Consider the following 16,634-nt stretch of genomic DNA (forward strand, 5'->3'; position numbering starts at 1 on the left):
TTCTTTTAAAGTGTTCTTAATGGGCCAGATGCTTGTCTTGGAGTCGACGGGTGTTCTCCATCCAGAGCAGTCTGGTACTGAGAAGCCAATGCAAACTGCAGTAGCTCTGATTTCACTTCCTTCTTTTTCCCTAAACACTCAGAAGCAGAGAAGTCGAAAGATGTTTGGCCTTGGCTTCCATTGAGTAATTACATTCACATAATTGCTTAATCACACCATGTGTCTGGGTGTAGTTTGTAAGCATAAAAGAGAGGGTAGATGCAGTAGCAAGATTGCTAGATTCTTGTATGAATTTTATTTTAACTTAGAATAATTTTTTGTTTGTTAGAATGTTTTTGCTTTATTTTTATTTTAGCTTTGTAATTATAGAATTATTTAATAATAGTTTTTTTTTTTTTTTAATTGGATCTATAAATGTGACTGAAAAAATAATGGATACCAGTGAGAAGTTTGGACAAATAAAAAAAGTTTTTTTTTGTTTGTTTTTTTTTTGAAAGAAGTGCATCTGTTTAATCAAAATTAAAGTAAAACAGTAATATTGTAAAAGATTATTACAGTTGAAAAAAAAATATTCAGTTTGAATCTATTTTAAAATTGTATTTATTCCTGTGATGCAGAGTTAACATTTTCATCAGTCTTTAGTGGTTTATTATATGAAAAGTATTATCCCAATCTTTTGACCGATAGTGTAGAATAAAAGTTAATATATAAGATTTTTGTTTAGTTTTTTGTCTGTTTATATTATTTTACAATACCAAGGTCCATGTGGCACAAGTTTTCATGCTTATTCTTATGGAAAGTTTGGCTATGCTTTATGTAAGTTCACACCCAGCTCTGTTTTTTGATGACATGCTCACAATATATTATATAAATGGAAGAAAAACACCGAGGTCTTTAAGACTACTGACAGCTGTAGTAGAACTCTTACTCACTTCCTTTAAATGGTTTGTGTGGAGTTAACTGTATTCTGAATTGGTGTTTTAGTAAGTGTAGCTTGACTGATAACTGTGTGGAGGGATGTGAATCAGTGTTAGATGAGTCTGCATGCATGTTTTGGTCTGTTGTTTTTAAGTGGCGGTGTGTCAGTGTTTGTAGACTTCACAAGCATCAGAAGGGACTTTCACAGTTCCGTGAGTGTGAATCAAGACATTTAAGGCCATTTAGTGATTCAGACCGTTCTCTCACAAGTCACCATGATGCTGTCAGGGTTGGGCAGAATTTAAGCCTGTTTTTTAATCATCAGGCTTTGTGTGCTTTTCTGTTTATGAGTCAGTGTTTTTGTTAGAAGCGAAAAGGATGACATAAAATCAGTTTAAACATACTGATGATTCAAACAGAAGATCTAGTTTACTTTCTCTTAATTTCCTCAAACTTTTTATGTGCAAAATGCATTGAGCGCTCTGTGAACGGGTCACTAGGTATGGTGTCTAAGCTTGAAACTATGGCAATGCATATGAGATATTTCATAATCTCATGCAAATCAGTGATGATTCAGTGGCTTTAGCTAGAATCTGAAGCAGCCGTCAGTAAGTTTCAGGTCTTGTTTGACCTTTTGTCACAGACTCAAACTTCTGACATCTGCATGAGCGCCATAGCTTAATGCTTGCTTCACTTCTTATATGGTCAAGGTGAGAGAAGACTACAGAACTGGGAAATCTGTTGAAGAGTTTGTCATTTGGGTGTGACCTTCACTAACTCCTCCATTTAATTATGCTTATGTGCTTTATCTGCTGATTTGACGTATGCATGTGCAGTCGTGTGATGCATTTGCATGCATATGTAATGTATGTATAGCACAGGTGTGCTTTTTACCATTTTTGCCCCGCGAGTGTTCATGTATGTTGCTTAATGTTGTAATATCCCTCTGTTTTGAGTTAAGCATTTCTGGTTCACCAGTGTAAACTCTTGTTTTTCAAACTGAAGTCAAGCTATTCCATGAAAATGTGTTTGGCTAAACTTCATTGAAAGTGTGTGACTTTTGAGGCAATGTCTGCTAGCTGTGAGGTCATCTACATGCTAGTGCACTCCTGAAAGTTCATTTTTAACAAATATGCATTTAAAATGACGGTCTTGAACTTCCAGGACAACAGACCAGAAATACTGATGTCTCATGTTGCACTGCAGATTTTTGTTCTATGAAATGGTTTCTAGAATGATATTTTGATATAGCCCACCCAAACTTCCTGTTTTAACAGGAAATATGTCAACACAACACAGAAAACTGGACTTGGTAAGTGATGTCATGGGGTTTTTAAGCTATATAAAGGGGTAGGTTATTTTCAAATATATAACAATCCAATAATAGTATTCATTTTTACAGTCAATGCAGTATTTATAAAAATTAAAAAATAACCACGTGGATCTGTAAATGTGACTGAAAACACATAGGTGCAGTAGAGTTGTAACAAAACCTTGATGTAACTTAAAAATCGTTCAAATATAATGAAACGGTTTCTATTTCTGATGACCATTTTCTCAACCACTCAACACTCATAAATATCAATCTTCCATTTTCCAGTCTTTTGTGTTTCCTTGTTGCTCGCAGATACTTTCATTCACCCTTTAAAATAAACAAGGGCAAATTTCTTGTGTGGCTTTCCATGAAAAGAGAGATTAAATGCCTGCATAATTATCTGTATGAGAAAGAGGGATGAAAATGTATATTATGTAAGACCGCTAAAGCTGTACAGTTGAAAGGAACAGGTGCTCAGTTTTGCGGCAGACGGATTAATCCTGAGCTAAAGGACACTGCACTTGACTTTTGACCTGAAACTCTTCACACTGTCTGAACAGCACCCTCTTCACCAGATATGGGCAGGAGAACATGGTAGCCACACAGAGACCACAAAACCTGTTTACCATGGGTCCCCTTCACTCCAGATCATCTTTGCAGATTGATACTGTTGGAAAAAACCCTTCAGCATGAAAAGCTTTTCTAAATTAAGGATTAATTGCTTGAAAGATTATTTAGGGGATGGGGGATTGTGGGCATGAAACTATTAAAGCATACATTAACGTCATAATCCTCAGACATGCTCTTATAAACAGGGATGGTGGCTGCTTGTTTTATGTGTTGTAACCAAGAGTGAAACACATTTCCGGTGACAAGTAATTTGTTTTTTGGTTGTTTTAGCCCTAGTTTTATGTGTGTCATAGTTTTCGTTAAATAAATTAACACTACCTCCCACACAGAATAGATATGTTTTATTTTTTTATTTTTTTTGTCTGGGTGATTCTGTATTTGGCACATGTAAATATTTCCACATTCTTTACTCACGTAATAAAAAAATAAGAACAAAAAAAATAAAAAATAGTAGTTGGGCCCTATGATTTCTGCAATGCAAAAAAAATACAGATGGAATCATTGAATCCGTAAACTGTAGAACACGGACTGTCACTGATTTTGTCAAATTTGTATATTTTATTGAAAGCTGATATGGATTAGTGCCTATGAATATTAAACCACAAATAAGAGTTGGAAAATTTTTAACTGAAAAAAATCTAACTGATTTTACAGAGCCCTATAGCTTAGAGTGGTGCCACGTGTGTCTGAATTCGTTAAGTCCCTCTGGACTCTTGTGTGTGTGTTCACAGCTGTCTGTTGTTCCCTGCTGTTCACTGACGATCATCTCCACACTCCAAACACTCCCCTTCCTGAGGCCCATGAGTAACCCAGCAGAACTTCAGAATCAGACAGTCCACACACACACTCGGCTGTCCTTGGCTTGGATCCCTGGCTGAGGGTCCTTTAAATGACCAACTGTTTGGTCAGCACATAACATGCTTGGAGTCTCTCGATTTAGCCATTTCAGAAAGACTCATCTATGCACTCAGTCTCTGTTCCAGTTCTGTTTTTAAAACCTGTTGAACTTTCTACCTAGACAACATCTAAAGGTAATTATAGGTAGAGATCAGGGTTATTGTAGTAAACTATTTTTCATTTAATAAAACTCATTTTTCATTACTCGAAAGGAAATAAGTTAACTAATAAACTACCAACTTATTCAAAATATTAATAAAAACTATAAAAGTATCTCATTTATACTAAAATAACACTGGTAAAGATGCTGTCTGTCTGTTTATTTTTTTTTTAACCAGCTGATATTAATTATTTAATTGTGCATTGCTCATCCACTGTGTTTACATTTGGATTATCTTCCATAATTAAACATTCACTTCCAGTTCATTAAAAAAAATATTATTTATTTCATAACTGTTAAATGCAATATTATTTGTTTGAAAAAAAAATCTCAAAATGAGCTGTACAATATAAGTTATTTTATTTTTTAGCAAACAATTTGCAGCACAACAGATGTTTAATGTTGAATTAAAACATGGAAGAAATTTGTAAGGATTTTTCCTTAAAAAACGAATTTTTAATAATAATTTATTAGTAGTAGTGTTACATTAAGACTTATTTAATAGAGTTTCGTTTTAGTAACAATACTGATTGGAATCAATTAGATTGTAGTTTTGTAGTGTACATTTCAGAAGGACTGCTGAATGTGTTATATAGTTGCTGCCCGTATAGAGTGCTTCAAATCAGTAATATGACGTCTTAGAAGGTCAGACAGGGAGGAAGCTCACTTGGAGCAGAGCTAGTCTCAAACTTCATCAATTTCTTTAATCACCTTTCTCTCCATTACTTTATTGTAAATGAAGCAATGAGTCCCTCTCATTCTCTTTCAGATAAATGTGCTGTAATTCATCTGAGAACTTGAGTCCCGGTGACAGCACAGCAAAAGCCGTCAGTTGTTATAGCAGCGGCTCATGACAAACACACCATTACATGAGCATACGGTTCTGTTGAGCTCTGTGTTCTGTTGTGTTGTCTCTTTCTCTTGTTATCAGTCATAACCCCCACCATAAAAACTATAATGTGCTTTACAGACACTATAATGTGTTTGTATATATATATATATATATATATATATATATATATATATGTATATGTATATGTATATGTATATGTATATATATATGTATATATATATATATATATGTATATGTATATGTATATGTATGTATGTTTTTTATTAAATAATAATAATGTTTTAATTAAACAATTAAAAATAAGTCTGCACACTTTTTGAATACCTGTTGTAGGATGGTCTATGTTTTAAACTCTTGTGGCACTTACTCTTTTGTGTTTTGTTCTTTATAATTGGTTGGAATGATTTATGTATGTATGAATGTGTTTGTTATTGCCTCAGTGTATTAGTTGTGTCAGAGCTCACCAAGAAATTCCAGACAACTACATTGTTTGTTTGACAATAAATAAATAAATAAATTAGTAATACATTTTATTTTATGTTGTCATGTCATACAGACTCCCCTTTCGGGTCCCTAGTGATCCTCGGATCTCAGTTTGAAAAAGCTAAAGCATGCAGTTAGCATGAAAACCCAACAATGTTGCTTGCTTTGCAAATCTGGCAACATTTGCCCATTTAATTTCCAAATTTATGCAAATCCATAAAAACCTGAATTTCAAGCATGCACCAATAATTAAGTTTGATCTGCCCTAAAGTGACTTGTGTAGTCACATTGACTCCATATTTCATCATTCATGACTTTAAAGCTGTTGAAGCTTTGCATGAAGTCCCAGCAAGCCCTTGAATCTAAAAAACATGAAAGTACACCTAACCTAATTGTGCTCATCGTGGCAGACCATGTCATGCCTATTACAAACAACAAGGCCCATTTAAAAGCAAATGCTATTTAAAAACTTTTTCGAATCAAGACCGCCTTTCTTCATTCATTTGAGGAGTCCAGTCTGAGAAAGAGATGAGCCCGATCTAATCTCCACCGCCCCATCAGATGGGTTCATGAGAGCACACAGATGATTAGCCCCTCAGATTAGAGGGGCTTTGGACATCTGAAGACTGATTTGGTTTTGGGGTAGACCAGGGCTGCCCTAAAACTGCCCTGCCCCCATGAGTGCTCAATTTGACTAGACACCAGGGGGTGGATTAATAGGACAAAGTCTTGTTGGTTCTTTGGGGGGAAGGGGTTGGACTGAGATTTTCCATGAGGTTTTGGGGTGTGTGACAGTACTGAAGTGCTATCCTTTGCTGCCATGGACCAGCGTCCAGTGGATGGGGTGGCCTGCACACATCCCATGATGTGCAAGGTAAGAGTAGGAGATGGCCGTCTGATTGATGTTTCAATAGAAATCATTTCAGAGGTGATTCGGATTAAGCTTCAGTAGGTGTGGCAGTCGAGGCTTTTACTGTATAAAACAGCAAGTTACAGATTTGAAGGTGTGCAGTATGCACAAGAAACTAGTTGTGGTTCTTGGTTTTCTTATCAAAACAAGGCAACCGTTGGCTTATCACTAAAGGTACATTTGATGTGGTCTGTTTTTTTTTTTTTTTTACTGTTATCTTTACAAAATTTGGTTGAATTATGGAGCCTTCTACTACCTAAAGGTTCATATTATTTATCTATATATTCAAATGAATAACCATTCAAATGTTGTTTGGGTGGGAGGTAGTAAGATTTCTTTCGAAGTGCGCATATTATGGATTTTTGAAATGAAAAATGACCTTTCATGCAGTGTGTAACACAACTCTAGGTGAATGAAAACACGCTGCAAAGTTTTAAATCTGAAAGTGCACCGTGTATAAAGTTATTTTCTCTTCAAAGAAAGAGTCGACTCTGAATCATTGAAACCTGTTGATTTTAAAATGAATCCCAAGCTGGTTCATGTTGATGCTAACATGAAACATTAGCATATTGCCTGCCAACTTGTTGGCCTTTTCGCATTGGTCTGAAAGAAATTACAAATTCATTTTTTGCCACTGGGTGCCACTTTTGGAGCATAAAAATAGTGTTTCCCTGGTAATATTGTACACAAAACAGCACTGCGCTTACAAACACTGCTTTTATCAGGCATTACAGGCATGATGAAATGAAAATGAGCTCAAGCGGACCAATCACCGTAGATTAGCATCGTGCAAAGGTAGGGTTTGGAAAAATAAATAGAGCGAATCGTTTGGGAGTCGCTGAACAAGTAAGGTAAAAATAAATGCATATTACAAGACAGTGAAAGAGTTTTTTGAGCTTGCATTCATGCATGTCAACCTGTTACTAGGGAATCCCAAAACCAAAATATGAACCTTTCATTACCCATAATAGGGGCACTTTAAAGAAATTAATACTTTTATTCAGAAAGGATACATTAAATTGATCAAAAGTGACATCAAATTTATGTATAATGTTAAAGAAGATTCCGGTTTCAAATTCTTTTGAAATTTCTATTTATCAAAGAATCTTGAAAAATATAGCCCTGATAATAATAAATGTTTCTTAAGCAGCAAATAAGCATATTAGAATGATTTCTGAAGATCATGTGACACTGAAGACTGGAGGAATGATGCTGAAAATTCAGCTTTGCATCACAGGAATAAATTACATTTTTAAATATATTCAATTAAGAAATATCTTGGAAAATCTTGATTCTACCTGTCCAAATGTCCAAAAACATGGTAAATGATATCACAAACAATGTTTTTTGCCATTGTACCATGTAAATGCCATGGTATGTGAATTCTTCTAGACCATTCACTTCTGGGTTTCTGGATTGTTTTGGGGATGTGCTTTTTTTTCAGAAGAGAAAGCTTACAATAGATGGAATGATGTCAGCTGCATAAACTTCACACAAGTTCTTTTTGTGGTCTGGTGAAGTGAAATGAACCTGACCGTGAGTGACTCCAAGCATCTGATGTGATTTCTCTGTTTCTGTAGGTGTGTCATCATCCAGACTGTCAGGAACTGAACGGTAAAAGCCCCCTGCACCTGTGTGAGTCATGTGATTCTAGCTGTCACCTGGATGAGTCTGATAGCATGCACTTTGACAGGCATCTGCGCTTCGACGTACAGACACAAGGTAAATGCCCCCACTGGTGCAAACACACTTGTCTGACCCTCTGTCAAACAGGTTTATGTTTCATACAAATGAGTCGGAAAAGTGTTCGGAAGTTTGGTTATTTATACAACTAATAACTACCAATAAAATTCAGTTACCCAACAACAGATGCTGAATATGAGTAATATAATAGTATAGTAAAAATAGTATAAAGTTTTTTTTTTTTTAAATTGATATTGATTTATTTTGATAAATTAAAATAATTTAATTACTTAGATTTTATCTTTTAAAATATATTTATAATAAATTATCTGTGTGTGTGTATATATATATATATATATATATAAACATTTGTACACCATCCTTGAAACATTATGTAGTTAATAGTTAGTTTATTAGTTGATTTACTGTTATAAAGCAGATGTTTCTGTTAGGAGTGAAGAATGTGAGATCTGATTTGCATTAAATCTGTGTCGTCAGGTTCTATCCTGGCGCGGAATGTGTCCACGCGTTCCTGTCCCCCTCGCACAAGTCCCCGTTCAGACCTGGATGAAGACGAAGAAGGAAGCACTGAACGAGGGTCAGTTGTTGATCCACAACATTTTAATAACTGTATGAAATCTTACAGCCTATACACACCAAAAGGCCCAACAATTTGCTGCAAAATTCAAAATGTCTTTTCAAATCAAGGTGACATGCATGAAGCGTTTGCATACCTGAACGAGAGTGAAACACACTTGGTCAATCTGAAACTGAGATACATCAATATGGCTCCATGATGAATTAAAACCCCAATCATGATGGGTCACTTGGTGTGATTTAATTCGTAAATGCTGTGAATTAAAAAAATATATGTAATGCAAGTTTCAAAGTTCAAAGTGCAAGCTTCACTTAATATGATGCAGAAACTTTTTTCAACATTTATAATAATAATAAATGTTTCTTAAGCAGCAAATCGGCATATTAGAATGATTTCTGAAGGATCATGTGACACTGAAGACTGGAGTAATGATGCAGAAAATTCATTTTTGATCACAGCAATAAATAACATTTTAATATATATTAAAATAGAAAAGTTATTTTAAGTTGAAATAATATTTCAGAATATTGCAGTTTTTTCTGTGTTTTTAATCAAATAAATGCAGCCTCTGTGAGCATAAAACTTATTTAAAAATATTTTGAACTGTATAAATTTTTTTTTTTTTTTTACCTCACTGTAGTTTATTTTAAATATTGCAATGTAATCTTTTTTTTAATTATAAAAAGTACAAATATTTAATAAAACCTCTCAATATGTCAGAATAAATATTCAATCACAATCTCTATATGTCACTTTGCGTGTTTTAATTCATAAAGGATTTGACTTATTATGATTGTTTGGGTCACTTATTCTGTGAATTTCCCAAATTTGAGAAGTGATAAGTGCTTATAAATAGTGACCGACCGATATTGATATTTTGTTTATATAACAGATACCAATTATTTGCATGTTTATGTGCCCGCTAACCGATATGCGGAACCGATACTTATTTACTGTTATAAAGTTCACTTTGGTTTTTCCTCTTTTCAGTCAACTGTAAAGTTACGTCTTTATTGGGAGAGGATCTTGACGGATTATCTATGTGACTTCTACTACGACTTCACAAGACGATGAGCATAGACAACAGAGAGAGAATTGAATTCAGCGCTTTTATTTCCAACATGCGCTCATTCATGGCTGCGTCTTTATTGGGACAGGATTTGATAGATTTTTTAACATGGCTCTAAGAAATAGAGACCAACTCACAGAGTCAAGCTGCATAAACTACATATCAGGCATTTATGTAATGCATCTAATTTGTGCATAACTGACCGTTATGTTAAATAAAGTTTACTAACTACATCAAATCAAGTACCTGCACACGGTTGTTGTCTCGACTCCCCTCAGACGCGCTGCAATTGCGATCCAGCACGCAATTCTCAAAACACCCAGCAGACGGTGGCATTTATCGGTGAATCTGATATTACAAAACCGATACCCGATTATGGTAAAATTGCTTAAATATCGGTGAAAACATTGGTAAATCGATATATCGGTCGATCTCTACTTATAAACCATCTGTTCTCAACAAAAGAGAAGCTTTAAAGACTCCCTGCTGTTTTTCATCAAAAATAAAAGCAAAATAGTTTAACATTTGAAAAAAATCTAATTAAAAACCAGAATTATTAATATCGTAATTTTACTTGTGTTCTTTTATTATTATTGTAATACTTATATCTGTATTATTTTTATTATATTTATTTTTAGATTTTTTATTTTACAATGAAATATCACCGCAATAATATTTCTGGGTTTGTTTAATATTTTATTTAATAATAATAACTATTATTATCATCATCACCTTGATGTTTAATCAGTTTTGCCTAAATTGTGCAGCAAACCTGTAGCTTTTTTTTTTTTATCACACAAATTTTACCACAAAATTGCATTTCGATTTTTTTTTCCCCCTCAAATTGTACAGTGATGGTGTCAGAGACCGATACCGTGGCTCGCTGTCCTCATGTGTCTGTGGTGTTGTTCTGTCTTTTAATAGAGAACATAAGACAGGAGGAATGAAGCTGAAAGCCAGAGAAGGAAAAAAGCCCCGGCGGCGCCACACTGATGTGAGTGCTGTCCTCCTTTTGCAAAGGCTCATGGGAAACTTTTTTATTCTAAGATGAATGTACTGATTGTCTAAACAAGCATGTATAGCTCCTTTACATCCTACATATTATATTAATATACCCTACCGATATTTTCTGTACAAGTACCTGTACAGACTTTCCTTTCCAACATAGTGTACAGGAAATGACACGTCTCTGAATCATCAGCAGCCCCAGGATGTGGTAGCCTGACGGATATCTTGATCTGATCGCATCTAGAGTTCATTGTAAATGACTGGAAGTTGTCTGTCTGTTGCCCACCTTTGACCAGCGCTGGTCTGTCGCCCCCTATAGGACCCCAGGAAGGAGTGTTTTAGCCTCAAGTTTGACCTCAACATAGACATTGACACAGAGATCGTCCCCGCTGTCAAGAAGAAGACATTACGGTGAGTCAGAGAACCGATCGGTGTTCCCTGGGAATCGAACACACAACCTTGGTGTTGCTGAGTCTGTTCTCTGCCTTTTATTCCGCAATAATGAACGAAATTGATTAAAAAAAAATCTATTTCAAGTAAATGTTGTTCTTTCTATTCATCAAAAAAAAGTGTTACTGCAGCATTGATCACAGGAATAAATTATCGTATATTTAAATAGACGATTATTTTAAATTGTAATAATATTTCAGAATATAACAGTTTTCCTGTATTTTATTTTTTCCTGTATAAATGCAGCCTCATAAACTGTAATTTATAAGAACAAGTCTCTATTTTTACCTTCACTATAGTTGATTTTAAATATAATAATTTAAAATGAAAAGAAAAAAATGCATGTAGTATCTAAATGTCATAAAACATATTTATAAAAACGATAAAAAAAAATGTCATACCAAAGGAAAGGCGTATTTCATGCCAGCTTACCAAATAAAAACACAATTTCTTACAGATGTTTTGTCTTTTAAAGGTCTACATTTATTTGATTTGAACTCTCCATAACTCCATAGTCTTTGTTCATTTTCACCGTGAAGCTCATTTAATCATTTTATTGCTCTTTAGAGAGGTGCTCGGACCAATTTTTGAGCGCAAGGGCATTGAATTATCCCGAGTGGATCTGTTCCTGGACCAGTCCAACACTCCACTCTCACTCGACTTTGAGGCGTATCGTTTCGGAGGACATTACCTCAAAGTGAAAGGTAAGAGTCGTGTGGTTTAAAGCGTGATGCTTCCTCTGTGGTCTACAGCTTCTTCTTCTCATCAGCATCGTTTCCAGATAATCACTTGTGACAACATATTGCTTCAATCTTGCTGTCAGCATTTCCCCTCTGTTTATGTAACCATTTCTTCCTACACATTTGCAAACATACACCATATCTCCGTATTACACAACACCGCAGTCATTGTGTCGACAGAACCAGACAGTTTCCTGGGAAATGAGGTTTGACCAATTACATTTCTGTTAGCTGTCATCCTTCTAAAGAAGGCTCAGAGGGACATGCTGCTGCTTCAAATAGATCATCTCATTCACACAATGCTTTTAATGACTATACAGCCATGTGCATGTCTTTACAAATCCCCATGGCCCCACATCTTTAATCAGATAATGCAAATACACGCTAACTCAGGCATCCCACCGAGGCTCGAAGGCTGCTTGCGTAATGTACTACCTGTGATGTGAGAACGAAGCGAGGGGTTAGCATTAAAATGATTGGGACATTAGCAGCCAGACTGAAGAGTTTCATTCATGCTGAAAATCCTTCTGTTACTTTAATCACACTAGCAACGGATGTCAGCTTATTCAGTGATACTGATTATATGATGATATTTAACAAACAATAATACACAGTAGTGTAATTGTTTTGTTTTAAATTTTTTATTTTTATTTATTTAACCTCCCTTACAGTGTTGGTCAAGGTTTTTTGTCATATCTAAACACCTTGTGAACTTGTAATATTCCGTTTAGAATTTAACTCTGTTTAAACAAGTATTTGCTCTTGCTTATTTTTTATTTATTTAATTGTTTGTTATTTTATTTTCTTACATTTGTTAATTTAATTTTTTTTATTTATTAATTTAACAGCAATTATTCCTTTTATATAATAACATTATATATATAACATTTATATAATATAACATTAATGATAATAAACAATTATAATAATCTATTATTTGAAATGTTGGTATGTCATATTTAATAGTGAGTTTTTAATGTCATATTTAAAATTGTGAATTATAAAAGCAAATAGCCATTCAAAGCTATGTGCACCACTGCTTTTACCAAGTTTTTTTTATAAATTAATATAATAATACACACTGTATTTTTATTTGTATTTTAGATTTTATTAGGATTTGATTTGACATTCATTTTTTTATGCATTATAGATCTATTTCATAAACAGTGTTTTCAGAATAAGAATATTATTTGTCATTTTCATACAATTAAATGAGTGTTTATTACAGTGTGTGTTTTTCTGCAGCTCGGCCAGGCGATGAGCTGAAGGTGGAGCAGAGCGTGAAGGATCTGCGCTCACTCAGTCTACCCTCCATGAATCCGCCAGTAGGGGGCAGCGTCTACATCCTCACACCGGGCAGTGAGAGGCCAGAGCACGGGTCTTTACCGCGGCGGGAGAATGTTGACGTACTGGTCAGTGATGCTGCTTTTCCCTGTCTACAGACACTTAAGCGTTACAAAAGCCAGTTTGTGTCATAAATTAAGATTTTAGAAACATGTCCTAATCTCCTAAGGATGCCAAAGGGACCATGTGTGCCCCCTAGATTTTATTTTATTTTATTTTAGAGACCATTTTCTGCCAGATGGTACTGCTGCTGATCACGTTAATCACATCCAAAATAAAGTTTTTGTTTGCATAATATATATATCTATAAGTTTGTGTTTGTGTGTACTGTTTGTTTATTATGTATATATAAATACACACACATTCAGTACATATTTTGAAAATATTTACTTGTGTAAATATATTTATATTATTATATTTTTTATTATATATATAAATATATTTAGCTTGGTGTAAATCATCTTAAACCTAAAACATGACCTCATACAGGAAGTTTACGGAGTGCATCCTCCGCCACATGCAACACTCTGACCCTCTGACTAATGTTGCTGATTGTTTGGGTTTTAGCTCTTTTCTGTAGAAATGGCTGGTTACTCTTTCAACATCATGGGGCTGGATTTCCCCGCCTTCACCGTGATACTCAGTAAAAATGGATTCGTAGGCAAGCCTGAACGTACTCCTGTGTGCGTGTACAAACATGGAAAATGCAGGCATCGCAGATGAGTGCAGACTTTAGGATTGTAGGCAAAGGCCTGTCGATGTACCCTGTTGGTTTTTACTGTGATTCAAGGTTGAATTTTCAGGCTTAGCAACAAAAACTTAAGAACAGAGCTTTCAGGTCTAGGCTGTGTCGTCCCGTCAGGCTTTGCTGGGCGCTGTGTGGATGTAGGTCACATAAAGGCATAAAACAAGTCTCCACGTGTTGAATGAATGTTGCACAGGTATTGCACATCAGAATCCGGTTTGTTTTTCTAGTTCTTCTGTAACACTGGCCTTTTTGGAACATACACAGAGAATCTTAGTAATCCAACCTGGGATTTGATTTACACTTTTTCGTTTGTGATGAAAGGTTCATTTGCAACCCAGAAAGGAAAAATTGTTTTGCAGCAATTACAGTTTCTTTTTTGAATAGAGAAGAAAAACTGTGTGTGTCAAATTACGCAGCTTGTTTAGAAAAGTTATGTTGTTACTTTCTAAAGCAATTTTGCTCCATCAATTTCAATACAAAGAATGGCTGTTATTTCGGTTTCTGCTTTCACAGAGGTCACGTCTGGTGTCTTTGAAGGCTAGTGGTTTTGCATTCACACATTTGTTTCGTAACAACCAGCATGAGTTTGCATTATGGTATCAGTTTCTAAATTTGTAAGTTCCACCACCGACTAGTTTTCCAGCAGGGCATTTCTTATCACTCCATTCCCATTGTAGTTTTTCATTATATGCAAATAGCACAATGTAGGGCAAACGTTTGCCAAAAAAAAGGTTTAAGCAATTTGTGATTTATTTATTTATTTGTTTTAATTAATTAAATGGCCAGTAAGGTTCTGAAAAATGTATATATATATTTATAAATGTTTTGAAAAAATAATAATAATAAAGTTTATTTACAAAATATTATATTTTATTTCTGTCAAGATTGTAGTAAAGTATTTTTATGCCAAAACACAGCTAAAGAATATATATATATATATATATAAGCATTTATATTTATATCTACACTACAGATCTGGGGTCTGTAATATATATAAAAAAAAAATTTAAGAAGTCTCTTGTGAGTGCAAATTTTGCATTTATTTGACACAATAAAAACAGTACTATTATTATTATTATTTTTACAATTGAAAAGAACTGTTTTCTATTTCAATGTTTATTGAAATATTTTTATTCCTGTCATCCTTTCAGAAATCACTCTAATATGATTAGCTCCACGAGAAACCTTTCATATTATTATCAATGTTGAAAACCGTTGTGCTGCTTAATATTTTTAACCTTGATAATCATTATTATTTGAACGTTTAAAAGAATACTATTTTATATCTAAATATTTTGTAACATAAAAAAGTCTTTGTCTTTTATTATTTTTAATGTGTCCCTGCAGAACAATTGCAATACTGAACCTAATCATTTAAACAGCAATGTATAGATAGATAGATAGATAGATAGATAGATAGATAGATAGAGAATAAATAGATTTTCTGATCTATTTTAAAGTCCGACCTCTTCGTTTCCCGCTGATGAAATTCTCAAGTCATCTGCCAACTATTCCGTTGGAATTTTTATGAGAGCTGCTCGGTTTTGTCTGTGAGTGCATTTGACCTGTATGTGGTAACTCACCCACTGTGTCTTGCCCCCTCACCAAAGCCTGACCTTTAGAAAGGAACCCATCACCCCTGGGATTATTGGTGCGGCGGTGACACCAGGACTCCTCTTTGAGGTTTGATTGGCCAGATCCACCCCGGTGGGGGAGTGACCTTTGAAGCGCGAGCGTTTGATGTAGCATCGTGACTTTTACGCTCCCAGGAGCTGAAAGACAAGTATCTCACAAAAGCAGGTTTTCAGGTGAAAGTCGTGTTTTTGCCCTTGCAACTTTGATCCGGCCCTTCTGTTGGCATCAAATTGCCTAAATATGATTGCACTCTAATGGTTATGTGTATAGATTAGTGTTGTCACGGTACCAAAATTTCAGTATTCGGTACCGATACCAGTGAAAATCCAAGGTTCTTGGTACCAATTTTACCAAAGCAAAACACAAAAATATGCTAATTAAAAAAAAAATCTTTTTAGCACTAAAAATAAAACCAATGCCATTCTTTATACTTATTTACAATTGTGTTTAAAGTTTTTCTACAAGTTATATAATTATGAAAAACAGTAAACAAGTTTCACCCAAATTTAATTTGTCTTTTAATTTATTAATTTAAACACATTTTATTTTTGGTAAATAAAGGGGTTTTTCTATTAAAATTAAAACATGTAAGAAATATTGTTAATATTAAATATTTAATATTGTTAAATAAGTTTTATTAATTTTTTCAACAGTAGTAGCAGTGTCACATACATTTTACTAAATAATAGTAATATTTCTAGCACAATGCCTTTATGTCAAAATTAACTTTTAGGCCTAATGAATGCATATTTGTCATTTTAACTGAACTTAAAACTGGTGGTGATGCTTAAGATATTTTTGGTCATTGATGGTTTCTGTAAAAAAAAAATAGTAATAGATCATATTAATTATTATTCATATTAATTATTATTAAAAGATAATACTACTACTAATTCTACTATCATACTAATGTATATCCAATGCACTATGAATTGATGAGCTGCTGGGTTCATGAATATTAATCACGTTGTCTGCGTTCGGTCAAACTGATTTGCTGAAATCAAAACAGGGACGGTCCTAAATCAGCGCCAGCCAATGAAATTGCCATTTGCGCATTAGCTCCCCCCACTACCGGAGAAACCGGTATGTCTTCTGCTTGTTCGAAAATGAATATGAATAATTCTAAATGAACTCCATTACAGGAAAAGACAATAAAGAATATTTTACATATAGCGTGTCGATTCAGCGTGGTA

At 34.3% G+C, this 16,634-nt stretch overlaps 1 protein-coding gene across 11 annotated transcripts in view; it reads left to right on the top strand.

The window, feature by feature from the left end:
- LOC132129683 (pleckstrin homology domain-containing family G member 5-like) overlaps positions 1 to 16,634 on the top strand; it is a 74,477-nt gene that overhangs the window by 38,436 nt on the left and 19,407 nt on the right. For 7 of the 11 annotated variants that reach the window (XM_059541337.1, XM_059541339.1, XM_059541338.1 and 4 more), the window contains 6 exons: positions 7,747 to 7,888; positions 8,348 to 8,447; positions 10,441 to 10,510; positions 10,844 to 10,935; positions 11,542 to 11,678; positions 12,960 to 13,126. In XM_059541337.1, coding sequence (XP_059397320.1) covers positions 7,747 to 7,888; positions 8,348 to 8,447; positions 10,441 to 10,510; positions 10,844 to 10,935; positions 11,542 to 11,678; positions 12,960 to 13,126 — 708 coding nt within the window. The remainder of the gene's footprint in view (positions 1 to 7,746; positions 7,889 to 8,347; positions 8,448 to 10,440; positions 10,511 to 10,843; positions 10,936 to 11,541; positions 11,679 to 12,959; positions 13,127 to 16,634) is intronic. The other 4 variants (XM_059541346.1, XM_059541345.1, XM_059541344.1 and 1 more) reach the window with 1 other exon arrangement.

Source organism: Carassius carassius, chromosome 46 (assembly GCF_963082965.1).
Source record: "Carassius carassius chromosome 46, fCarCar2.1, whole genome shotgun sequence".
NCBI lineage: Eukaryota > Metazoa > Chordata > Actinopteri > Cypriniformes > Cyprinidae > Carassius > Carassius carassius.